The following is a 25,789-nucleotide window of genomic DNA, read 5'->3' on the forward strand; positions in this document are numbered from 1 at the left end:
TTGCTCGGGCTTTCCCTAGTTGCGGTGAGCGGTGGCTACTTTTTGTTGCAGTGCGCGGGCTTCTCATTGCGGTGGCTTCCCTTGTTGCGGAGCATGGGCTGTAGGCGCACGGGCTTCAGTAGCTGCGGCATGTGGGCTCTAGGGCGCACGGGCTTTAGTAGTCGTGGCACGCAGGCTCAGTAGTTGTGGCGCAAGGGCTTAGCTGCTCTGCGGCATGTGGGATCTTCCCGGACCAGGGCTCGAACCCGTGTCCCCTGCATTGGCAGGTGGATTCTTAACCACTGCGCCACCAGGGAAGTCCCTAATATTTTAAAGTACTGAAAAATCACAAGAAGTGGACACAAGTTCTTTTTTTTCTTCCTTTCTTTCTCTATTTCTTTCCATTTTCACTGCCAGCACAGCTACTAACATGAGCTACCAATTTGGGGCAGCTGTGCCAGCCTCCCCACTATGGGATCACAAACATTACTGCTAATCATTAGTTCTCAGGCCCACCCCTTAAACTGGCTATTGTCACTCCCACTTTACTGATGAGAAAACTGATGCCAAAGTCATGTCACTAGCAGGAAGCAGAACTGGGATGTGAGCTTAGGACTCACTCAGGTGCTTACCCCTCCCCCCAGACCCCCTATCATCACTCAGGCCCTTGGCAGGCATGCACTGACTTTTTGGGGGGGATGCCACAGCTTTTTTTCTTTTTTAAATTAAGACTTTATTTCTTTAGAGAAGTTTAAGATTCATAGCAAAACTGAGGGGAAGGTACAGAGATTTCCCATATACCCTCTGGTCCACACATGCATAGCCTCCCCATCATCAACATCCCACCAGAGTGGAACATCTGTTACAACCGATGAACCCACACTGACGCATCAGAATCATCTGAAGCCCATAGTTTACAGTAGCGTTCACTCTTGGTGTTGTACATTCTATGGGTTTAGACAAATGTATAATAAATGACACGTATCCATCATTAGGGTATCATACAGAGAATTTTCACTGCCCTAAAAATCCTCTGTGCTCTACCTATTCATCCCTCCTCCCCACCCCAACCCCTGATCTGTCTCCATAGTTCTGCCTTTTCCAGAAAGTCATATAGTTGGAATCATACAGTATGTAGCTTTTCATATCGGCTTCTTTCATTCAGTAATATGCATTTAAGGTTCCTGCATGTAATTTCATGGCTTGATAACTCATTTCTTTTTAGTGCTGAATAGCATTGTGTAAATGTACCAGTTTTTATCAATCCACCTATTGAAGGACATCTTGGTTGCTTCTATGTTTTGGCAATTTTGAGCAAAGCTGCTATAAACAACCATGTACAGGTTTGTGTGTGGATATAAGATTATTAAGATAAATACCAAGGAGCACGACTACTGGATGGTATAATAAGAGTATGTTTAGTTTTGTAAGAAACTGTCCCACTGTCTTCCAAAGCAGCTGTACCATTTGTATTCTCACCAGAAATTAATGAGAGTTCCTGTTGCTTCACGTCCTTGCCAGCACTTGGTGTTGTCAGATCAGTTGACTGTCATATTTATGTGGGTCTATTTCTGGGCTCTCTATTCTGTTTCATTGATTTATCTGTCTATTCTTTCACCAATACCATGCTGTCTTATTACTGCAGCTTTACTAGCAAGCTTGAAGTCGGGTAGTATCAGTCCTTCAAGTTTGTTCTCCTTCAATTTTGCGTTGGCTATTCTGGGTTTTTTCCCTCTCCATATAAACTTTAGAATCAGTTTATCAGTATCCATAAAATAACTTTCTGAAGTTTTGACTGGGATTGCATTGAGTCTATAGATCAAGATGTGAAGAACTGACATCTTGGCAATATTGAGTCTTCTTATCCTTGAACATGGAAAATCTCTCCATTTATTCCATTCTTTGATTTCATCCATCAGTTTTACAGTTTTCCGCATATAGATCCTGTACACATTTTGTTAGATTTATCCCTAAGTATTTCAAGGTGCCAGTGTACATGGTACTATTGTGTTTTTTAATTTCAAACTCCACCTGTTCTCTGCTAATATGTAGGAAGTGATTGATTTTTGTATATTAACCTTGTATCCTGCGTCCTTGTTATAATTGCTTATTAGTTCCAGGAGTTTTTTTTTTTGGTCAGTTCTTTCAGATTTTCTACATAGATGGTCATGTCATCTTCAAACAAAGACAGTTTTATTTCTTCTTTCCTAATCTGTATACGTTTATTTCCCTTTCTTGTCCTAGTGCATTAGCTAGAACTTTCAGTACAGTTTTGAAAAGCAGTGCTGAAAGGGGACATCTATGCCTTGTTCCTGATCTTAGTGGAAAAGCTTTGAGTTTCTCACCATTAAGTATGATATTAGCTGTAGTTTTTTGTATTTTTTATCAAGTTGAGGAGTTCCCCTCTATTCCTAGTTTACTGAGAGTTTTTATCACGAATAGGTATTGGATTTTGTTAAATGCTTTCTTCTGCATCTATTGATATGATCATGTGACTTTTTCTTTTTAGCCTATTGACATGATGGATTACATTAACTAATTTTCGAATGTTGAACCAGTCTTGCATACCTCAGAGAAAGCTCACTTGGTCATGCTGGATAATTCTCTTTATACATTGTTGGATTCAATTTGCTAATAGTTCGTTGAGTGTTTTCTTCAGCGAAGTTCATAAGAAATACTGGTCTATAGTTTTCTTATAATGTCTTTCACTGGTTTTGGTACTAGGGTAATGCTGGCCTTACAGAATGAGTTAGGAAGTATTCCTTTTGCTTCTATCCTCTGAAAGAAATTTGTAGACAAGTATAATTTCTTCCTTAGATATTTGGTGGAATTCATCAGTGAACCTATCTGGGCCTGGTGCTTTCTGTTTTGAAAGGTTATTAATTATTGATTCAATTTCCTTAATAGATATAGGCCTATCAGATAGTCTATTTCTTCTTGTGTGAGTTTGGGCAGTTCTGTCTTTCAAGGAATTGGTCCATTTCACCTAGGTTATCAAATTGGTTATTCATAGTATTGCTTTTATAGTATTTTGTAGTATTATCCTTTTAATGTCCATAGGATCTATAGTGATGTCCCTCTTCCCTTTCTGATATTAGTAATTTGTGTTCTCTCTTTTTCTCTTAGTTAGCCTGGCTAGAAGCTTATCATCAACTTCATTAATATTTTCAAAGAACCAGCTTTTTGTTTCATTGATTTTCTCTATTAGTTTCCTGACTTCAATTTCATCTATTTCTGCTCTAATTCTTATTATTTCTTTACTTCTGCTTACTTTGGATTTAATTTGCTCTTCTTTTCCTATTTTTCTAGGCTGGAAACTTAGATTGATTTTATTATTATTATTATTACTTATTATTTACTGATTTTATATCTTCCTTCTTTCCTAATATATGAATTCAATGCTATAAATTTTCTTCTAAGCACTGTTTTTGCTGCTTCCCACAAATTTTGATGTGCTTTCATTTTCATTTAGTTCAAATATTTTAAAATTCCTCTTGATATTCCTTCTTTGATCCAAGTGTTATTTAGAAGTGTGTTGTTTAATCTCCACATATTTTGGGATTTTCCAGTTACCTTTCTGTTATTGATTTCTAGTTTAACTCCATTGTAGTCTGAGAGCACACACTGTATTAGTTCTACTCTTTTAAATGTGTTAAGGTGTGTTTTATGGCCCAGAACGTGGCCTATCTTGCTGAATGATCCATGTGAGCTTGAGAAAATGTAAAGTCTGCTGTTTTTGGATGAAGTAGTCTACAGATATAAGTTATGTGCAGTGGACTGATGGTTTGTTGAGCTCAACTATGTCCTTACTGATTTTTTGCTTGCTGGATCTGTACATGTCTGCTCTGTCTGAAATTAATACAGTTATTCCTACTTTCTTTTTATTAGTGTTAGCATGCTATATTTTCCTCCTTCCATTTACTTTTAACCTATATGCATCTTTATATTTAAAGTGGGTTTCTTGTAGACAACATAGAGTTGGGTCTTATTTTTTGATCCACTCTGACAATCTCTGTCTTTTAATTGGGGCATTCAGACCACTGAAATTCAAACTGATTACTGATATAGTTGGATTAATATCTACCAGCTCTGTTAGTATTTTCTATTTGTTGCCCTTGTTCTTTGTTCCTATTTTTGTCAGCCACTTTTTTCTTAAAAATTATTTATTTATTTGGCTGCACCAGGTCTTAGTTGCGGCATGCAGGATCTTTAGTTGCAGCATGTGGGATCTAGTTCCCTGACCAGGGATTGAACCCGGGCCCCCTGTATTGGGAGCGTGGAGTCTTAACCACTGGACCACCAGGGAAGTCCTGCCTTCCGTTGTTTTAATTGAGCATTTTATATGGTTCCATTTTCTCTCCTTTCTTAGCATATTGGCTATACTTCTTTTGCAAACGTTTTTTGTGGTTGCCCTAGAGTTTGCAATATGCACTTAGAGTTAATCCAAATTCACTTTCAAACAAAACTATACCACTTTACAGGTAGTGCAGTTACCTTAAAATTTAAAAAAAGTCCTAGTTCCTCCCTCCCATCCCTTGTATCATTGCTGTCATTCATTTCATCTAACATAGGCATATATAAGCACACATACACACACACACACAGTTTTAATTCAACTGTGGCCTAAGAGCAGACACTGTATCATTTCTATTTTTTAAAATTTGTTGGGACTTCCCTGGTGGCGCAGTGGTTAAGAATCCGCCTGCCAAGGCAGGGGACACAGGTTCGATCCCTGGTCCGGGAAGATCCCACATGCGACGGAGCAACTAAGCCCATGCGCCACAACTCCTGAGCCTGCACTCTAGAGCCCACGAGCCACAACTACTGAAGCCCGCGTGCTGCAACTACTGAAGCCCGCATGCCTAGAGCCCATGCTCCGCAACAAGAGAAGCCACCGTAATGAGAAGCCCGTGCACCGCAACAGGAGTAGCCCCCGCTTGCCGCAACTAGAGAAAGTCCGCGTGCAGCAACGAAGACCCAAAGCAGCCAAAAAAAAAAAAAATTTGTTAAGATGTGTTTACATATTAAACTATGTATGTGTATATATGTATATAATATATACATAAACATATATAATTGAATACATTGTTGGTATTATTGTTCTGAACCAAGTCTTATCTGTTAACTCAGTTAACAGTAAGAAAAATTTAAGGTTTTTTACCATCACTTAATCCTTCTTCAATGCCCTTCCTTATTTTATGTAGATCTGAGTTTCTGACACACATGATTTTCCTTCTCTCTAACGAATTCCTTTTAACATTTCTTGCAAGGCAGGTCAACTTTCAACAAATTCCCTCAATTATTGTTTGTCTAAGAAAGTCTTTATTTCTTCTGAAGTCTTCATTTCACTTTTGAAGGATAACTTCACAGGCTGCACAATTCTAGGTTGGTGGGATTTTCCCTCAACACTTAACTTATTTCACTCCACTCTCTTCTTGATTGCAGGGTTGAGGGGAAGTCAGATATAAATTTTATCTTTGTTCCTCTATATGTAAGGTAGTTTTTTTCCCTATGGCTCCTTTCAGGTTTTTTTTCTTTATCTTTGATTTTCTGAAGTTTGAATATGATGTGCCTAGGTGTACTTTTTTTGGTATTTATCCTGCTTGGTGTTCTCTGAGCTTCCTGGATCTGTGCTTTGGTGTCTGACATTAATTTAGAGAAACTCTCAGTCACTGTTGTGACTCAGTCAAGTATCTCATGTGTTCCTTTCTCTCTTTCTTCTCCTTCTGGTCTTCTCTTTATGCATATGCTATACCTTTTGTAGTTGTTCCACTGGATATTCTGGATATTCTGTTCTGTATTTTTTCAATCTCTGTTCTCTTTGCTTTTTGAGGATTTTATTGACATATCCTCAAGCTCAGAGACTCTTTCCTCAGCCATGTCCGGTCTACTAATGAGCCCATCAAAGGCATTCTTCACTTCTGTTACAGTGTTCTTGATCTCCAGTATTCATTTTGGTTCTTTCTTAGGATTTCCTTCTCTCTGCTTACCTTGCTCATCTAATGGATGCCTACTTTATCCATTAGAGACCTCAGCATGTGAATCGTAGCTGCTTTAAATTCCTCGTCTGATAATTCCAACATCCCAGCCATGTCTGGTTCTGCATTTTGCTCTGTCTCTTCAAATTGTGTTTTTTGCCTTTTGGTATGCCTTGTAAATTTTTCTTGATAACCAGACATGATGTCCTGGGTAGAAGGAACTGCTGTAAATAGGCCTTTAGTGATGTGGTGGTAGGTCTGGGGATGGAGAAGCCTTCTGTAGTCCTTTGATGAGGTCTCGGTCTCTCAGTGAGCCTGTCCCTCTGGACTGTGAACTTCACAAGTGCGTCTCAGTTTTTGCTTCCCCCTTAAGTGGGACAGGATGGCTGGAGGTGGGTGCTTCCCTTTGCCCAAGTGGAAGGTGAGGGAAGTCTGGAGTGTATTTCCCCTCCCCAGGTCAGTTAGGCTGTGGTAATCCCCCTGCAGGCTGGGCTCTGGTGACCTGGTTTCCCCTGGGAGCAGGCCTGGTTAAGCACACAGTTGCTCTCTTCTGTCAAATGCTTTCCCTCCCCCGACAGGAGCAGGAGGGGATTTCTCTTCCCCGTTATTCACTGTGAGGACCTGGTACAGCTCTTGGACGTAAAACTCACAATATCATGGAGTCCCCCTACCATGGGTCCCCTGGAGCCTCTAACTCTCTACTTGTCCCCCCTGAGCCTCCAGGGTCCATCATTCCAGTCCAGGTTTCCCTGGTTCCCATGGCAGCTTCCACTCCTGAGTCACTCTTCCAGGACTCCCTGCATCTGTCTGTCCCTCCAATCTTGGGGGCAGTGGTTTGTCCTGTGTCCTCCTCTCTTTTCTGGATCCAAGAAGAATTGTTGATTTTTCAGTCCATTCAGTTTTCTCCTGTTGTTAGGGTAGAGTGACAACTTCCAGGCTCCCTGTGGGCTTTCAACAGCCTCTGTAGCTCTCAGCCCACCCTCCACTCTGCAGACTGAGTCACAAAGAGCCAGCTCCCAAGTCCGCTTCTCTCCAGCTGTGTGACTCTGGGCAAGAAAGTCACATTTCTGAGCTTCAGATTCCCTGTCTTTGAAGGATACCACTTAGGACTGCAAAGGACTGCTCTGAGGAGGGTTAGGGTAAGTTACAAGTGGTTCAGCTCTGAGCCCTGGTACAGACTTGATAACTTCTTCCTGAATGAACAGAAGCCCCCTCTTCACATCACACTATTATTTCTAAAACCTTGCTTTCATCAGACCATATCCCTGCTCAAAAGCCTCAAAAGCAGCCCCCAAACTGCAAACAGTTGCTCTAAGCTCTGGTCACCTATAGCAGCTACCGCCTAGACTCTTCCTCTGGCCTTTAAATGCTGTTTTGGGGTGTACAGTTACTTTTCTACGTGTATGTCTTTCTTGTCTCCTTAACTGGAATTTAAACTCCTAAAGGACAGGGACCCAATTCGTAACACTTTGACAGTACCAGGCTTTCAATAAAGAATTTGTGGATAAGGAGGAGTAAGTGGGCTGGTGGGGGAGGGCAGAAAAAAAATTATTAAGAGGAGAAAGAACATGGTGCCCCCAATAAAATAACATGGCGACCCCTAGACGACACTGAGCAGAACGTAAGATGTCCAGGCCTCTTCTCTGGCAGAAAGACTTCTTTTAAAAAGAACAGGGCTGTCCCACCACCAGAGCCTCCCATCAAGCCTCTTAGATAGCCTCAACCACCAATGGGCAGACAGCAGAAGCAAGAAAAACTACAATCCTGCAGCCTGTGGACCAAAAACCACAGTTACAGAAAGATAGAGAAGATGAAAAGGCAGAGGGCTATGTACCAGGTGAAGGAACAAGAAAAAACCCCAGAAAAACAACTAAATGAAGTGGAGATAGGCAACCTTCCAGAAAAAGAATTCAGAATAATGATAGTGAAGATGATCCAGGACCTCGGAATAAGAATGGAGGCAAAGATTGAGAAGATGCAAGAAATGATTAACAAAGACCTAGAAGAATTAAAGAACAAACAAACAGAGATGACCAATACAATAACTGAAGTGAAAACTACACTAGAAGGAATCAATAGCAGAATAACTGAGGCAGAAGAACGGATAAGTGACCTGGAAGACAGAATGGTGGAATTCACTGCTGCGGAACAGACTAAAGAAAAAAGAATGAAAAGAAATGAAGACAGCCTAAGAGACCTCTGGGACAATATTAAACGCAACAACATCCGCATTATAGGGGTCCCAGAAGGTGAAGAGAGAGAGAAAGGACCAGAGGAAATATTTGAAGAGATTGTAGTCGAAAACTTCCTTAACATGGGAAAGGAAATAGCCACCCAAGTCCAGGAAGCGCAGAGAGTCCCATACAGGATAAACCCAAGGAGAAACACGCCGAGACACATAGTAATCAAAGTGGCAAGAATTAAAGACAAAGAAAAATTATTGAAAGCAGCAAGGGAAAAACGACAAATAACATACAAGGGAACTCCCATAAGGTTAACAGCTGATTTCTCAGCAGAAACTCTACAAGCCAGAAGGGAGTGGCATGATATACTTAAAGTGATGAAAGGGAAGAACCTACAACCAAGATTACTCTACCCGGCAAGGATCTCATTTAGATTTGATGGAGAAATCAAAAGCTTTACAGACAAGCAAAAGCTACGAGAATTCAGCACCACCAAACCAGCTCTACAACAAATGCTAAAGGAACTTCTCTAAGTGGGAAACACAAGAGAAGAAAAGGACCTACAAAAACAAACCCAAAACAATTAAGAAAATGGTCATAGGAACATACATATCGATAATTACCTTAAACGTGAATGGATTAAATGCCCCAACCAAAAGACATAGACTGGCTGAATGGATACAAAAACAAGACCCATATATATGCTGTCTACAAGAGACCCACTTCAGACCTAGGGACACATACAGACTGAAAGTGAGGGGATGGAAAAAGATATTCCATGCAAATGGAAATCAAAAGAAAGCTGGAGTAGCTATACTCATATCAGATAAAATAGACTTTAAAATAAAGAATGTTACAAGAGACAAGGAAGGACACTACATAATGATCAAGGGATCAATCCAAGAAGAAGATATAACAATTATAAATATATATGCACCCAACATAGGAGCACCTCAATACATAAGGCAACTGCTAACAGCTATAAAAGAGGAAATTGACAGTAACACAATCATAGTGGGGGACTTTAACACCTCACTTACACCAATGGACAGATCATCCAAAATGAAAATAAATAAGGAAACAGAAGCTTTAAATGACACAATAGACCAGATAGATTTAATTGATATATATAGGACATTCCATTCAAAAACAGCAGATTACACGTTCTTCTCAAGTGCGCACGGAACATTCTCCAGGATAGATCACATCTTGGGTCACAAATCAAGCCTCAGTAAATTTAAAAAAATTGAAATCATATCAAGCATCTTTTCTGAAGTATGGAAATATGTATGGAAATATGTTAATATAAATGTTTCAGACATTACATGAAATTTCTAAAAATCTTATATGTTCTGGTATAATGTTATAAGTAATAATCCTAGTTATTACTTTAAAATGTATATCTCAGAAATAACTAATTTTCTTGTCAACTGCATTATTATGAACTTTCATCAAATCTTTAACAGTGGTCATTTTTAAGTCTTTTGTCATTTACAGACAGTTCTGGGTGTACTCTGATGCTTTTGCAAATATGTTCCTATAAAAGGCTTTCATCTTCAAGAAATTCATGGAAAAGACTCTGACAAGCACAGGTTTCTGGTAACTGACTGTACTGCTGAACTGAATGAATAAGCATTTTCAGAACTCTAATGAAAAACTGATGAACTCATAAAAGTGCTAACAAAAGATCAAGATGAAAAAAAAAAATTAATTACATGGGACTGAGTGAACTGATGAGGATGAGTATAATTTTTGTGACTTTCTGTCTGAATTAAAAAAAAAAAATCCCACAAGGACTCAGAGGCAAAGAATATACAAATCAATTTTCACTGCAAAGTAAAGGAGCTGTTACAGTGGAGGATTACTGGACTGAATGTCAATATTATGACATAGTATGAGTGTGTTTCATGTTTGGTAATTGCAATCATTGTTGCTTTTGTTGTGGTCATCCATGTACAATGCTTGGTGTCAGTCTATTTATCTCTTGTAAAAATAAAATACAGTGTGTGTGTGTGTGTGAAAAAAAAAAAAAAAAAAAAAGAACAGGGCTTCCCTGGTGGTGCAGTGGTTGAGAATCTGCCTGCCAATGCAGGGGACACGGGTTCGAGCCCTGGTCTGGGAAGATCCCACATGCCGCGGAGCAACTAGGCCCATGAGCCACAATTACTGAGCCTGCGCGTCTGGAGCCTGTGCTCTGCAACAAGAGAGGCCGCGATAATGAGAGGCCCGCGCACCGCGATGAAGAGTGGCCCCCACTTGCCGCAACTAGAGAAAGCCCTCGCACAGAAAACGAAGACCCAACACAGCCATAAATAAATAAATTAATTAAAAAAAAAAAAAAAAAAAAAAGAACAGAAACGCTGTTGCACGTGGGTAGACAGTGTAAAACGGAGTCATATAACTGAGCAAAAAAAAAAAAAAAAAAAAGCAACAATGGCATGTTTTCCCGATTTGGACAGAAACATTAGCCTGTGTGATAACTATAATAATAGTAAGAGTGAAAATGTAGGGATACTGATTATGGGAGAGCACTGTCTTGAGCTTGTTATATAAAGCATCTCACTTAATCTTCACAGAAATCCCATGTGGTTGGTACTAGCTTTACTCCCACTTCACAGATTGGGACACTGAGGCTTTGGGAAATTCAGTGCCTGGTCCGGAGCTGCCCAGCCAGTGAGAAAGGGTGTAGAGACTACACATTCGGGGCTTCCACGACCCGCCGACCTGAGCGTCTCCACGCTCTTGCTTGTGGCTCTTCCCAGAACACCCCCCCCCCCCCCCAGGCATGTCCTGCCTCGGGCCCTCGCACCTGCTGTTCCCTCTTCCGGAATGTTCTCCTACAGACGAGCGCACGGCTGCGCCCTCAGCCCCTGCAGGTGTCACTCGACGAGCCCCCCCTGACCCGAGCAGCCGTCTAACACGGCAGCCCCCCAGGGGTCCCACCCCGCTTTCTACTCTTCTCTTCCCTTTAACGCATGTCACCGTCTGGCATACTACAGGAGCTACTTATTCACAGGTGACCCTTGAACAACTGGGCGGAAATCCGGGTACTGCTCTCTCTGCCCCAAAACCAAAAGTAACTGATGAATGACTCAGGCAGGGCAGGAAGCTGGAACGGCGTGGGCAGAGTCAGGGCTCAAACCCCACGTCTTCTGATTCCCCGTGTTGTGATCTCCGATCCAACACAAACCTTCCCCCACACCTAGTTCATTTAAAGATCCATGCATCTTCACAGATGCGGGTGCTACACTTGCGGGGGAAAAGCCCATGTCGGTGGACCCGGGCAGTGCAGACCCGCGAGGTTCCAGGGTGGCCGTGTGTCTGCCGTGCGCCTCCCCCCCGCCCTGTCCGCCCGCGCGCCCTGGGCACTGACCTCACGTCGTTGCCGCCGTGCGCGAAGGAGCCGAAGCAGGCGGTGAGGACCTGCAGGAAGTGGAAGAGCAGGTGGACCTCGGCCGAGTCCTTCTCCTCCTTCTCGTCGTCCACCGCGTCGTCGCGCGGCGGATCGGGCTCGGCCAGCGGGGTGGCCAGGCGCACCTCCACGCCGCCCTCCTCGGCCTCGATCTCGGCCTCGGCCACGGCGTTGCAGTAGCTGGAGTAGCTGTCGTAGCGCAGCCGCCGGCGGGAGTAGGCCACGGCGTCGGCCACCAGCTTCTCGCTGTCCTCGGGCGCGGGCGCGTCGCCGCGGCGCGTGGCCAGGCCGGGCAGCCCGCAGATGGCCGCCGTGTAGCACGTGTAGCTGTTGTTGCGCCGCAGCAGCCGCGGGGCCCCGTCTGGCGCCGGCCGCTCGTCGCGGATGCGGTGCAGCAGGTCCTTGTAGAGACCCGAGTCCTTGTGCACTGTGTGGTACACGTGGCTGTCGCTGCGCGCCGAGCCGTCGAAGCCGAAGGTCCCGTTAGACACAGGCGACTTGGCGCCGTGCGTCATGGACAGCGCCCGGCCTGCAGGGGGACAAGGGGACAGACTGAGAGCCGAGGTCATCTGGGGAAGGCGGGGTGGCGGGTGCTTTTGCTTTTTCCCACGTGCTCCATTTTCTAACTTGACTATGAAGGCCCTGCAGTATGGTTCAAATAAAAAGGGAAACTTGGAAACATACAACAAGGGGTAAGTAAAACTAATAATAGGGTAGTTAAAAAATGATGTTATTACGGTCTCTTAAAATGTGTCTTCCAGAAATCGCTGTAGCACTCTCTCCTTTTCTAGGAAGCAGTAAAAGGAGGATTCCCTGTAAGGAGCTCATTTTACAAACAACTTCATACAAGAGGGACCCAACCCAGATCCCTGGGAGATACACGCTGTAGGTGCTCCTTAAAAATATGACACAAATGGACTCATCTATGAAACAGAAACAGAATCACAGACACAGAGAACAGACTGGTGGTTGCCAAGGGGGAGGGGCTGGGGGAGGGATGGAGTGGGAGGCTGGGGTTAGCAGATGTAAGCTATTACATAGAGAATGGATAAAAAACAAGGTCCTACTGTACAGCGCAGGGAACAATATTCAATATCCTGTGATAAACCATAATGGAAAATAGTATTTTAAAAAAAGAATGTATATATATGTATAACTGAATCACTTTGCTGTAGAGCAGAAATTAACACAACATTGTAAATCAACTATACTTCAATTAAAAAAAAAAAAAAGGCCAGTCTGGACAGTCAAAGGCGGATCTGTCAGATCAGTGGGCAGAGTTTGTTTGCCTTCTTTGGCCAAGTCCCAAACGCGGCCTGGAAATCGGTGCCAGTGCCCCTGCAGGGCGGCGGGCCAGGCAGACACTGGTGCCTGCCCATAACTGTCCACAGATGCTGTGGGACAAAGGACGCCCCCCCAGGATGGTCCTGATGGTTTCTGTGATTCTCTAGTGGGACCCCCTCCCGTTCCAATGTCAGCTTTCGCTCTGAGTCTTCCCGGAGGAAGGCGTTAGTATTAAGCTGGATAAACCGACCTTCCGATCTCCAGCAGTTAGGCGACTGCACGTGGAAGATGCAGGTGAGGCACTCAGAGGGGTGGTACGGGGGGTCTGGGCGCCGCTGGGAGACTGTAGGTAAATGGCTCTTGGAGGAAAATCACAGGACACGAGTAAGCCTGCTCTGCGACTGCCTGGTTCCTGAGGCCTCTTTAGCGCCTGGCTTTTCTCAAAGCAGAAACCGGGGGACACTTGTGTGCACTGGAGCCTCAGTGCCACACGCAGGCCGGCAGGCCCAGCACCACGCCAGCCCCCGGGGGTCTTACCGTACGGTACGCGGGGGTGGTGTCCCCCTGTCGTGCTTTCTGAGGTCCCGGACGGCTCCGCGGCCGAGCCGGTGAGGGGGACGGTGCTGTCGTCGTGAGCCCTGGCACCCGGTAGCTCTTTAAATACTGGGGACTCCGCTTCCGGAATTTTGTTGAGGCTTTCATCAGAGACTCGCGATAAAGCACTTTCTTTTTGTAATTTGCCTAAAGAAAATAGAGTCATAACTGAAAATTTTGTCAGAGAATTCTTGTTACTGACAAATGAATATAAAAATAAATCTTTATCTTGTTACTTACATACTTACTTTGGGAATGAAGAAAAAAGTTAGACAAAATAAAGTGGAGAGTTCAATCATCTGGGAAACACAGGCTAGAAAACTCAGCTATGGAGGGAAAGACGGAGGCTGAGGCCTGAGTTATCTCATCCAAGACCAACAAAAAAGACAGGATTAGATTGATTCCCAAGGTAAACATCCTGTAAATTCTACAACCATCTAGACTGGCCTTCTATTTTCTTAAACTAACCTCAGAATCCCTGAAATGTTTATCCTTTTTGTCTTCAAAGATACTGTTATAGTCTGCTTGGTTTTCTTCTGTTCAATAAACGACTGCTCTCAGATTTCTTCAGGTCACCAAATCTTAGGAAACAAGTAAATCATTTTCCTCAAAAGGAACAGAGAGATTCTACTTACTTTTAAAAATCCTTTACTTTCAAAAGAAACCAGGGATTTTTAAAAAGCAGTTTGAAGCTAGAGAGCATTCTTTTTAATCAAATCTGGTGTGTGGTGCTGGTGATTTATGACCTTGCTTCCTCACCTGAGCGGATGTCTGAGCTCTTACCTACCCAGCTGAAATGGAGACATTCTCGGTTCCTCTGCTGAACACAACATCGCTACTATTTCTATACTTACCTAGATAGTCAGATACAAGATAGATTTTTTAAAAACTAAATTTGTTATGTACTGCAAGGAACAAAAAAGTGTGCATACAGATCTCTGACCTCAAGTTGCTTACAATCTACATGAGAAAAGATAATATTTGTAAAGATTATAATAACAATTTTTTAAAAACACCTTTTTTTTATGGCCGCGCTGCACGGCTTGTGGGATCTCAGTTCCCCAACCAGGGATCGAACCCGTGGCCCCCTGCAATGGAAGCGCGGAGTCCTAACCACTGGACCACCAGGGAATTCCCAAAAAAACCTGTTAACACATGAAACAGGTATTATTATTTTCTCTCCTTTATAAACAGCAAACTGAGGCCCAGAGAGATTAAGTCATTTGCCGAAGGTCACATAGGTAGCAAAATGCAGTCGGTTTACTCTCTGTCCACGCCCTTAACCACAGTCTGTACTTAAATTAATAGAAAAAGACACATATATACTGAAATGTCAAAATAAATGGCATTGACCAAAAAATCTCCTGGGAAGCCAGTATGGGTAGTGATGTCAGTTTCCTGCTGTAACATTATAGCCTAAATGTGGAAGAAAAAATTTTATGGTCCATTTCCCATTAAGGTTCAGCTATTAGAAAAAGCCTATAGACATCAGAGCATTTAAGTATAGTTTATCACTTCCCATGGGGTTAAGTCAGCCAAGCAGGATGTTTAAGGGGGGCTCGTTCTCAGCCTAGAGTGGGAACGGCTACACAGAAGGGGAAGCAGCAGCTGGTTATCAATCTGTCATCAATGTGGCTTCACTACTTAGTTTCAAGTTGTATGTATTAATGTAGTTTTTTTATTATTAGTTTTAAATTTTACATGCAGTAAATTGGCTCTGTCTGTGTGTGTAGAATCTTGAGTCTTAACAAATGTCTAGATTCCTACAGACAATCCACAATCAGGACAGGGAAGGGTTCCATCAGCCCCTAAAGCCTCCCTGGCAGTCAGCCCCTCTGCCCATCCCTAGCCTGTGACAACCACTGATCTGCTCTCTGTCTCTACAGTTTTGTCTTTTCCACATGTCATATAAATGGAACCATAAGACACGAGCTTTTGAGGCTGGCTTCTCTGACCTGGCATGATTAATGCATCTGAGGTTCATCCAAGTTGTTGCAGGTTTCAGTAGCTCACTCTTCTTCACTGCCAAGTAGTGTTCTAATACATGGATGTATTTATTTACATAAATACGTGCTTGTTTATTCGTTCTGTGGATAATCCAAGCTGCTTCTAGTTTTTGGTGATGGCAAATAAAGCTGCCATAAACATTCATATCCAGGCTTTTGTGTGAATTTAAATTTGCATTTCTCTAGGGTAAATACCTAGGAGTGGGTAAGTGTATATTTAACCTTATAAGAAACCACCAAACTGCTTTCCTGAGAGGCTGCACAATTTTGCATTCCCACCAGGAGTACACGAGCATTCCAGCTGCTTCTCAGTCTCATCAGCACTTAGCGCTGTCCTTTTTTTTTTTAAAAAAAGCCATTAAAATAGGTGTGTGGTGATATCTCGTGATTTTAATCTGCATTTTTGATGTTGAGCAGCTTTTCATGGACTTATTTGCCATTCTTATATCTTCTTTGGTAAAGTGTCTGTTCAAACTTTTCCTCATTTTTAACCAGGTTGTCTTCTGAGATTTCTTTATATATTCTGAACACAAGTCTGCAAACACTTTCTCCCGGTCTGTAACTTGTCTTTTTAAATTCTCTTAATAGTGTTTCTCACAGAGCAATAGTTTCTAATTTTGATGAAGAGCAATTTACCAACTTCTTTTATGAACTGTTTTTGGTATCATATCTAAAAACTCTTTGCTTTACCGAAGGTCTCAAAAGTTTTCCCTTTTTTGTCCTAAAAGTTTTATAGTTTTCTATTTTACATTTTTATCTATGATGCATCTTGAGTTAATTTTTACAAGGTGTAAGACTTAGGTCAAGGTTCTCTTTTTGGCATTCAATATCCAACTGTTCCAATACCATTTATTGTAAGGACTATTCTTACTCCATTGAACTGACTTTGTATTTTGTCAAAAATCATTTGGCCATATATATTTGTGGCTCTGTTTCTGGACTCTACTCTGTTCTGTTAATCTAGGTGTCTCTCTTCACCAATTCCACACTTTCCTGTAGCTTTATAGTAGCTCTTAAGGCCAAGCAGTACAGGCCTTTCAACTTTACTCTTTTCCAAAATTGCTTTGGCTATTCCAGTTCCTTTCCCTTTCCATATAAATTTTTAAAGTGACTTGTCTAAATCTACAAAATATCCTGCTGGGATTTTTATTTAAATTGTGTTAAATGTATAGATTTGAGACGAACTGACATCTTTCCGGTATTGAGTCCTTGCGTTCATGAGCATGGTATGTCTCCTCATTTGTTTTGTTCTTCTTTGAAATATGGGTTTCTCAAATTCAGATATATCTGTATGAACGTGCGATTGTAAGGTACATTCTGAGGCCAAAAGTAAATACTTCTTTTCTTGAGAGCCCTGTAGAAGGCTCTGTGTGGCCTCCAGACTTAGAATTCAATCATGTTGCCACTGATAGGAAAATACCTCCTGCAATTTTCTAAGCCACAGTCTTCTTCTTTTTTTTTTTTTTTATTGCTTTCACTGAGGTATAATTTCCATACAGTGAAATTTATACATTTTAAATGTACAGGTAGATGTCCTGTGACAAATGACTACAGCCTGTAACTACTCCCCAGTTAACAGAGTCCTGCAAAGTGCCTCCTGTCCCTCAAGTTCCCTCCTGTCCCTGCAAAGTCCCCTCCTGACCCTGCAAAGTCCCCTCCTGTCCCTAAAGTTCCCTCTTGTCCCTTGTGCCCCTTGGCAGTCGGTCTCCAGCAACCAGTGGTTTCTACCGCTGTGGATTACTGTTCCCTGGAATCATGCAGTATGTACTCCTTTGTGTCTGGCTTCTCCCGGTAGTTCTCCTCTTCGTTGCTAATTCGTCTTCTATTGTATGAATAGACCACAATTTGGTTATCCATTCGCTTGTTAATGAGCAAGTGGGTTGTTTCCATTTTTTGGCTAGTATGGCTGACCAATTTGTGTACAAGTCTTTTTATTTCTCTTGGATAAATACCTAAGAGTGGAATTAATGGGCCACATGGTAAATGTTTGCTTAACCTTATAGGAAACTGCTCAACTAACTTCCCCCATGGCTGTACCAGTTTTTATTTCACCATAAATATATGAGAATTCCAGTTATCACACTTGTAATCTAGTCTTTCTACCTTTAGCCATTCTTGAGGGAGGGAAGTGCTATCTGACTGTGGTGTTGATCTGTATAATCTAATGTTTCTCATCGGGCAGTTACCTTCCATTAGCCATGGCAACTAGGACCTCACTCTCACCTGGGTCCCAAGTTACCAAGGAAAAGTTTGAGCCAGAAAGCCATCAGGAGCCATGAGCCAAGGACTGGCCTGATCTCGGTGTGTGTTCCCTCTGTCAGTCGGTTTCACCGTGGATGACGGCGAGGGCTCAGCAGTCAGAGCACTCTTGCAGATCAGAAGAACAGCAAAGCCCTTACCTGCTATCTTTCTCCGCATCCACGGACACACAAAGAGCCACACGAAGAGGGCGAACAGCAGCGCGACCCCGAAGGAGATGAGCACGATCGCCCACATGGGAAGGACCAGGCCCAGCACTGGGGATAAAGGGGATACTTCTCAAACGTTGGGCAACACGTCCACATACCTGCCACTCCCCAAACCTGAAACGAACCACCTGGATTCCGTGTTTAATAAAACTCTCAACCAAAAAAGATGTCCTAGGCGTTCCGGGGTACAAAGCTGTGTGTTTAAGACACACAGCTTTGCGATTATGTGGTTAAATCAGTAAGTAACCTAGTTATTAAAAATCGACCAACTTGGCACAAACGGCATATTAAGTTGGGAATAAACCCATTTACAGTATTATCTCAATATCTAAGTTCCTGAGTGGACAAACAGGGGTAACAAAGGGTCCGTCTTCCCTCCTAGTGCCCGAAGACGCGGGCAGCGCGAAGCCCAGGGCTGCAACGGGCACAGCAAGGCTGGCAGCTGCCTCTTTGGTTTCTCAATAGTCAGCAGCCCGGCTTTAAATGGACATGACGCTCAGACCACACACACAAACCTTTTTTAACGTCAGCTTAAATTGAGAAACAGCAGACACAGGAAGAGTCTGCTGCGCCCTTCGTAAGTGCCTGAAAGCAGGGCATAAATTCCTTGTGAGAAACGCGCCTTCCTTGTTCCAGGAAGAGCAAAGTGACCCTCACCACTGGAGACAAGGCACCAATACCAAGATAAGTCTGCACAAACAGACCTTGCTAAAATAACCGTTCTATTCTGTTTCCTCCCTGTATTTCCTAGTCACTTTCCATAATTTATCACCCTTTGTCAAAATGGTATATAAGTCCCAAAGTCTAACTGCTTCTTTGCGTGTTCATGTCTTTTCTGTGAAGGCCTCCATATGCATAAATCAACCCTTTCTACTGTTAAAAATAAAATAAAATAAAAGCTTAGATAGAAAAGTTTTTTAAAAGGACACTGACTTTCAAACTCAACTCTTCTTTGAAGTGTCAACTCATGGAATTACAACATAGAAAAACTTTTCATTACTATCCAGTCCAGCACACGAAGCGGCCATTCCATCAGCCAGTGAAAGTATGGAGGGTGGAGAAGCATCAGGCTTCCTAGCCCTGTGGGGTCCCAGAACCCAGCTCTCCCGGCCGCACAGGCGTGACTCGCACATGCTCACAGGCGCACCCTTGCACAGGCACAAAGATACAGGCACAGGAGCACTCACTACAGCATTATTTGTAATGGGAAGAATTTGCAAGACAACCGATACACGCATCATTCCATGGAAACGTGAAGTCAGTGTGGTGCAGAGCGTAAAAATGAGGTCGATCTAAACGTACTCATGAGGAAAGAGGCCCGCGATCTAGTTAAGTAAGAAAGGCCAGCTGGATCACGGTGTGTGTAGCATGACCCAATTTATGTTTAGAAGAGAAAACAACCCCACACATACACTCCTACCATATGTGTGAATAGACAGAAAAAGTTCTGGAAAGAATCAGTGGTTACTCCTGTGGAGAGATGAGAAATTGGAGGGGGCTCTCCCTTTTCACTACATATACTTTTGTACTGTTAACTTTGAAAATTTATAATGGGCACACACTTTTGTAAATTGTTAAATTTTTTTTCGAAGTTTGAAAGGAGTGAACTATTTAAAACTCTGCTCTTAGATTAAACAAATCTCTAATGATACAGGCTTTGTTAGTTACACTGTTAGCCATTCTATACATACAAGCCAACTCACAGTTACTCAGGTAAGGTATTATTAGACATTTTGGTAATGGTAAGAGGGAGAACAGGTGGTTAATACTCTAAATGGGGAGTCAGGATTAACATATAAATATAAAAAACAAAAAACCAAGATCACCCAGCCTTAGTACAGTGGAGGGGTCCCTGGCGGCAGGAGACACTCAGCGGTCAGGCCACTCCACCCTCAAACGCCGGGTTACACCAGAAAGCACGTGGCCCCATGCAGGGCTGTACTGAGGCACCTGGCAGCCCTGCTCCAGCCCCGGCTGTGGCCTCGGAGCCGAGGCTTGGAGCTGCTTGTAGAACCACTCGGGCTGACCTCACTGGCCGCGCTCATGGCCACGGCTTCCTGCTTCTGCTTTTATGTCTTTGTGTCAGTGTCTGGTACATGTGGTAAAAGACCGCTCCAAAGCTGTTTCTTGCTGAACTGAGAGGTAACTGTTAATTACCAACATCAAACTGATGAACGAACATCAACACCACTACAGCTTAAAAATACTTGGCTTTTGAAGAGGTTTCACGGTTTCCTTGGTGGTTCCTGGTTCCATTGATGATAAAATTGTTACTTGGGCTACTTTTGGCTTCACTGCGTTAACTTGATCTAAGACAGGCGAGCTCTGGGTACTCTGGGGAGGGGATGCAGTTTGGGAGCTGGATACACGACTATTTAAATGAGTGAATACGTTTGCTCCCAGGCCCTGTCTGCTTCCTTCCCTGCCGAGCAGAGCCCACAACAAGGCAGAGCAGGGCTGCTCTACGTGCGCCTTCCAGGCCCGTCTCCACGCTCTCCACGGAGGTCACGTGAGTTCTGGAGGGTGTCAGGACCCACATCCGAAAGGGAGGAACTGAGGCCGGCTACACGACTTCTGATGCTTCTCTTAGACAATAAGCCACAATGTCACCTGACCCTTGAACCTTTACCATCACAACCACCTTCGCCATCGGTTTGGCCTGGGAAGTGGCCAAGAAGGTCCGAAGCCACCCTCTGAGTCACAAGAACTGGACGGGAGGTCAGGGGCTCCACACATCACTGAGAGTGGAAGGGGTGGGAGACAGAGGGAAAAACCAAAGGTGCGAAGAACAGCGAAGGAACCAGGAAAGCGGGGGCAGTCATCAATGGTGAGTAAGAGAGGAGAGAGGAACAGAACGGGGACAGGATTTGGGTCTTACCAAATTATTATACCAATTTAGTAAATTAACAGCATCAGAAGTGCACAGGATTAACGTACATACAAAACAGAAACAGACTCACAGGCACAGAAAACAAACTTATGGTTACAAAGGGGAAAGTGGGGGGATAAATTCAGAGTTTGGGGATTAACATATACACACTATAATATATAAATAAGGATCTACTGTATAGCACAGGGAACTATACTCAATATTTTGAAATAAGGTTAACTCTTACAGTAAAAGAACCTGAAAAAAAATATATGTGTTTGTGTGTGTATACATACATACATATATATATAAAACTGACACCTGAAACTGTACACTTGAAAAAAAAAAGCGCACCAGGATTTACTTTTAAAGCCTGCATATAAGAAATGCAGACTGACAGTTACGGGACGCTTCTCTAAACTGTACTAAATACATAAAATCAACTTTCATGGATAAAAAAACAATTAAATGCAAAAATCCAGCACGGAAAAGCCTTTGAATCAACGTACCTCCAGGGGAAACCTTTTTTTCTTCTGAAAATTCAAGGTTTACCTTTTCACAACAAAATTTTTGACAAAAATACTTCACACTGAGCAGCCTTCCTGGGAAGATCTCAAATTGTTTTCCGGTAACAACGCTCCAGAGGGCACTGAGGCCCGGCGCCATCACCCCGCGGAAGGCAAAGTAGGGCACGGCTTGAATTGCTCCGGTCTCCGCGGCCAAGAACGGCTGCCAGGAGCCCACACTGGGTGCTCGCAAGCCCAGGCCTCACTCCAGACCCTAAATGGCCTTTCATCTCAAGCTCTTTCATCTTCTGAACAGTGAAGATATGATGAATAGTGATTTAGCTCTAACCACAAGCATCCTTGCAACTCTCTCCCAAATCCCCCGAAGATCAGGATATCCAAGTGACATGGGGAAAAGCAGAGAACTTTTTAGAAACACGGTCTTCTGGAGTCACTATTACTTTGCTACATCTCTTGTTTTTCATATATAACAATCTTTGTTAGAATATAATAAAATAAATTAAGCTTCTATAAAACCAGTAAGGCTTTTTAGCCCATATTAGTTCCCTTATACTACTCATCAGCCTCACCTGCACCCTCTCTTCTCTCTCTCTCGGGGTTAATTTTATACATAATATACGATTATAAAAATATCAGCCATAGATAATCATCAAGGACCTACTGTATAGCACAGGGAACTCTACTCAATGCTCTGTAGTAACATATATGGCAAAAGAATCTGAAAAAGAATAGATATATATATGTATAACTGAATCACTTTGCTGTACACCTGAAACTAGCATAGCATTGTAAATCAACTATACTTCAATATAAAATAAAAATTAAAAAAAATAAAAATATCAGCTGTATAAAACTGTATCATGTACAAATGTGAAAATTCCTCGTTTTCTGTCCTTCTTGAACCCACTTCCCAGAGTAACACTGTTAACTATTTGATGTGTATCTTTTCAGGCATTTTCTAGACATAAACATATGGTGCAGAGTGTTTGTGAGAATTTTTTTTTCTTTTCCTTAAATTTAATAGATGTAAATCACACTTGTATATATTCTTCCGTGCCTTTATTTCTCACATAACAATATATTATGGACATCTTTCCACAGTAACACGCACACACACACACACGTCTGCCTCATTTGTAGAATCACTTTTTACTAGTCCTCCCTTCCCTGATAAATGAAGTTTCTAGTTTTTGTTTTGTTTTAGATCAACACGTTCAAGCATTAGAGGAGCTCCCTGGGTGAAAGGAATCCTGGGGCAACTTTAAGAAAATGAAGCATTGTTTTGAAATTCAAAAATGCTATTTCCTAATTTGTCCTATAGTTGGGATTTTTTTTTTTTATGCAAATGGTACCAGCTTTCTCAAACCAGCGTTCATTTATAATAATTCTGAGAAGGAAGTGAGTTTAAATCACTCTTTTCTGAATCAAGCTCTCAGTGATACTGGAGACTCTTCTCAGCCCAGGCCTTCCCCACCCAGGGCCCAGGGCTGGGAATCACTGCAGCTCCAACGCCCAGCTTCTCTACAGCCCGGAACATTGTCTACAGCTAACACGGAACACAGAGGTCCTCTGGGAACAAAGCTCCTTCTCCTGAGTCAGCGGGGACCTGAGGGGTGGCTGATGCTCTGGTGGTTCCCTTGCGGCTGGACCAGAAGAGCTGCCACTGGAGGAGGAGATGGAGGAGAAGGGGGAGGGGGAGGAGGAGGAGATGTAGGGAGGGGGGAGGGGGAGGGGGAGGAAGAGAAGATGGAGGAGGAGGAGGAGGGGGAGGAGAAGAGATGGAGGAGGAGGAGGAGGGGGAGGAAAAGGGGGCGGAGGAGGGGGAGGGGGAGGAGATGTAGGGAGGGGGGAGGAGGAGGAAGAGAAGATGGGGGAGGAGGAGGAAGAGAAGATGGAGGAGGAGGGGGAGGGGGAGGAGAAGAGATGGAGGAGAAGGTGGGGGGGAGGAGATGGAAGAGAAGGGGGAGGGGAGGGAGAAGGGGGAGAGGGGGATGGAAGAGTTGGAGGAGAAGGGGAGGTGGAGAGGGGGGAGGAGGAGGAAGGGAAGATGGAGGAGGAGGGGGAGGCAGCCCCATCTCAGGTGCAGAGCACTCTGGGGAAGCCAGAAACCAGGCCTGGTTAAGTGTGAGAATTCATCTGCTAGTAAGGAGTGAGCAAAGGTCGCTAGCTAGAGATTTTGAGGCGCACCCCTTACATGAGAACCGTGGTTAAGACAGCAGCGTTTACGGTAAAAGGTTATGATAAAGAGGTGGTTAGGGCAGGGGTCCTCTAAATGCACACGCATCCGATCACCCAGGGTCTCCCTGGTAAATACAGACTGCTGGGCTGCATTTCTGGTTCATCGGGTCTAGGGCTGAGCCTGAGAATCTGCATTTTGGCAAGTGTCCACGTGATGCTGACGCTGCCGGTCTAGGGACCACACTTTGACTTAGAAACCTTCGTTAGCTGATCTGCTCTGACGCCTCAAAGCCGTGTGCCATGAACCTCAGCGTTTGTTCTTTAAATGCTGAACAAAAACCAGGTCCTGTACAGCTGAAGACTTTCCTTAAAAATAAACTTCAGGCTTGTATCTAACCCAACCCAAGTGAGTACTTTATTTTCCTCAAGTTATTTTTGCTTCTTGCAAATTATTTTTTAAAGGACAAAAATGCAAAGACCATCTTTTAAAGTGCAACTCAGTTTCTGAAGGATGACTTTTGAGAAAAGTCATGTCAAACACAAAGTAAAACAAATCAAACTAGGCCCAAGATATAAACAACTTCAAAATAACTTAGAGAGGAGGAACAGAGGAAGTCAAACCAGAACCCTGTAACTCAACAGCCCACGGGTCCCCACTGAATTCACGTCTATCTAGAAAAATGCTACTTATCAGAATCTCTGAAAGTTGAAACGGGGTAAGGTGAACGCTGCCACTCTTTTTTGTTAGCAAACTTTTCATTCTTTCCTTTTATCTCTGGGGCCTGTGTGTTGAATGGAAGCGTTCTAAGGAAGAAAAGGACTAGGAAGAATAAATTCCAACAGGCAGAAAGGCAGGCAAATTCTGAAAGGGGCAGAGGACCAAGTCACTGTGGAAGTGATTCTTCCCAGCTCAACCCTATCCCCAAATATGACGCCACAGCTACAGATGACCGTAGGATGGAATTAATGTCTAGTTTTAACCTTAGATGTTTAAATAAAAATAGGATTTAGACTCACCTATTGAATATCCCATAAACACTCCCCAGGAGCCAAGACATTAGCAAAGTCCTTTTCTGACTGAGTGTATTCTGATCATAATTAACAGTGACATTAGGTACCAGGCACTAGATACTGCGTGTCTTACCCCTGCCCCATCGTGTGTCAGAAGAATGTCATATAACTGGGGCTCGGGACCAGGCTGCCCACTTAAAGTCTGCTTCTGCACCTGACTAAGTTATATGACCTTGGGCACTCAGTCAGCATCACTGTGCCTGCTGCCCACCTGTCAGGGGGCGTTAGCAACATTACCAATTTCCCAGTGGAGTTCAGAGGACGCAAAGGATTAATTCATGTAAAACTCAGCTCAATAAAAGCGTTTATTTATTATTTATTTTTCACAACTTCTCTAAGAAGTATTTATATTATCCTTAGTTGCCTCATCCGTTATCTAGTTTCATGTTCTCTAGAATAATTTAGTCTCTTAGTAATCTGATTCTTCTAGCAAATTTGCAATAAAACAGCAAAGGATGAGAAAAAGAAAAAGAAGTGATGGAAAAAATAGGTAAGTATGGAAAAAGTCAAATTTTAATAAAAATCATACAGTTGTGGTCTTCTGACATTCAGACCGAGAACCAAGGAGCGAGAAGAATAGAGGCTAGAAAAAAAAAATGCAGAAACAGAACTAAATGGTCGTCATTTACACCGATTCCCATTTCCAGGACTCGGTCCGACAAAGGCACCCTGGGCTTCATTTGTTTAATCTCTTAAATCACTAGCCCGGGAGGTGTCTGGCTATTGACGGCTGCTAGGCTTTTTGTTCCGTTACCCTGGGCTCTGAGAGCCTGCAGAGAACTAAGAACAAGGGCTCAGGTGGACGAGACATCTCTCTGCTACAGCTGACTTTCCACCTGGCGCTCCGGGGCCCGCCCAGCACCATGTGGAAGCTTTGTGACATTCACAGACTTGAGGTGGGCTGAACTTCAACTTCATGGTATGCAACTGCTTTTTCTCTGCCTCTGTTTTTTTGTTATGGATCATGAAAACAGTCTGTGACAAACACACTTCATACTCCGTGAATGATCAAGCCCGAAGGGCCGTCAGGCCACTGTCATCTGAGGCTAGGGTTTCATCTCCCTCCAGCTCACTATGACGTTCAGCCTTGTGCTTTTCAGATAACTTAGAGCCGCTGGGTGCTTCATGCCCCCTCCCTTCACCCAAAGTCTGAAAGCCCGGACCACGAGCATTCAAGCTGTAAGAGCCGTGCTTTGAGCGCTGAGAAGATGCCAAAGTAGAAGGTTACACAGCGTTCAGA

The 25,789-nt window shown here is 43.3% G+C and overlaps 1 protein-coding gene across 12 annotated transcripts in view; it reads right to left on the minus strand.

Annotated features, from left to right (window-relative positions):
- Positions 1–25,789, minus strand: part of SLC20A2 (solute carrier family 20 member 2) — a 108,264-nt gene that overhangs the window by 14,822 nt on the left and 67,653 nt on the right. For all 12 annotated transcript variants that reach the window (XM_068532371.1, XM_068532372.1, XM_068532368.1 and 9 more), the window contains 3 exons: positions 17,836–17,952; positions 13,374–13,577; positions 11,514–12,081 (listed from right to left, as the gene is read on the minus strand). In XM_068532371.1, coding sequence (XP_068388472.1) covers positions 11,514–12,081; positions 13,374–13,577; positions 17,836–17,952 — 889 coding nt within the window. The remainder of the gene's footprint in view (positions 1–11,513; positions 12,082–13,373; positions 13,578–17,835; positions 17,953–25,789) is intronic.

This window comes from Eschrichtius robustus, chromosome 21, assembly GCF_028021215.1.
Source record: "Eschrichtius robustus isolate mEscRob2 chromosome 21, mEscRob2.pri, whole genome shotgun sequence".
Taxonomy (NCBI): domain Eukaryota; kingdom Metazoa; phylum Chordata; class Mammalia; order Artiodactyla; family Eschrichtiidae; genus Eschrichtius; species Eschrichtius robustus.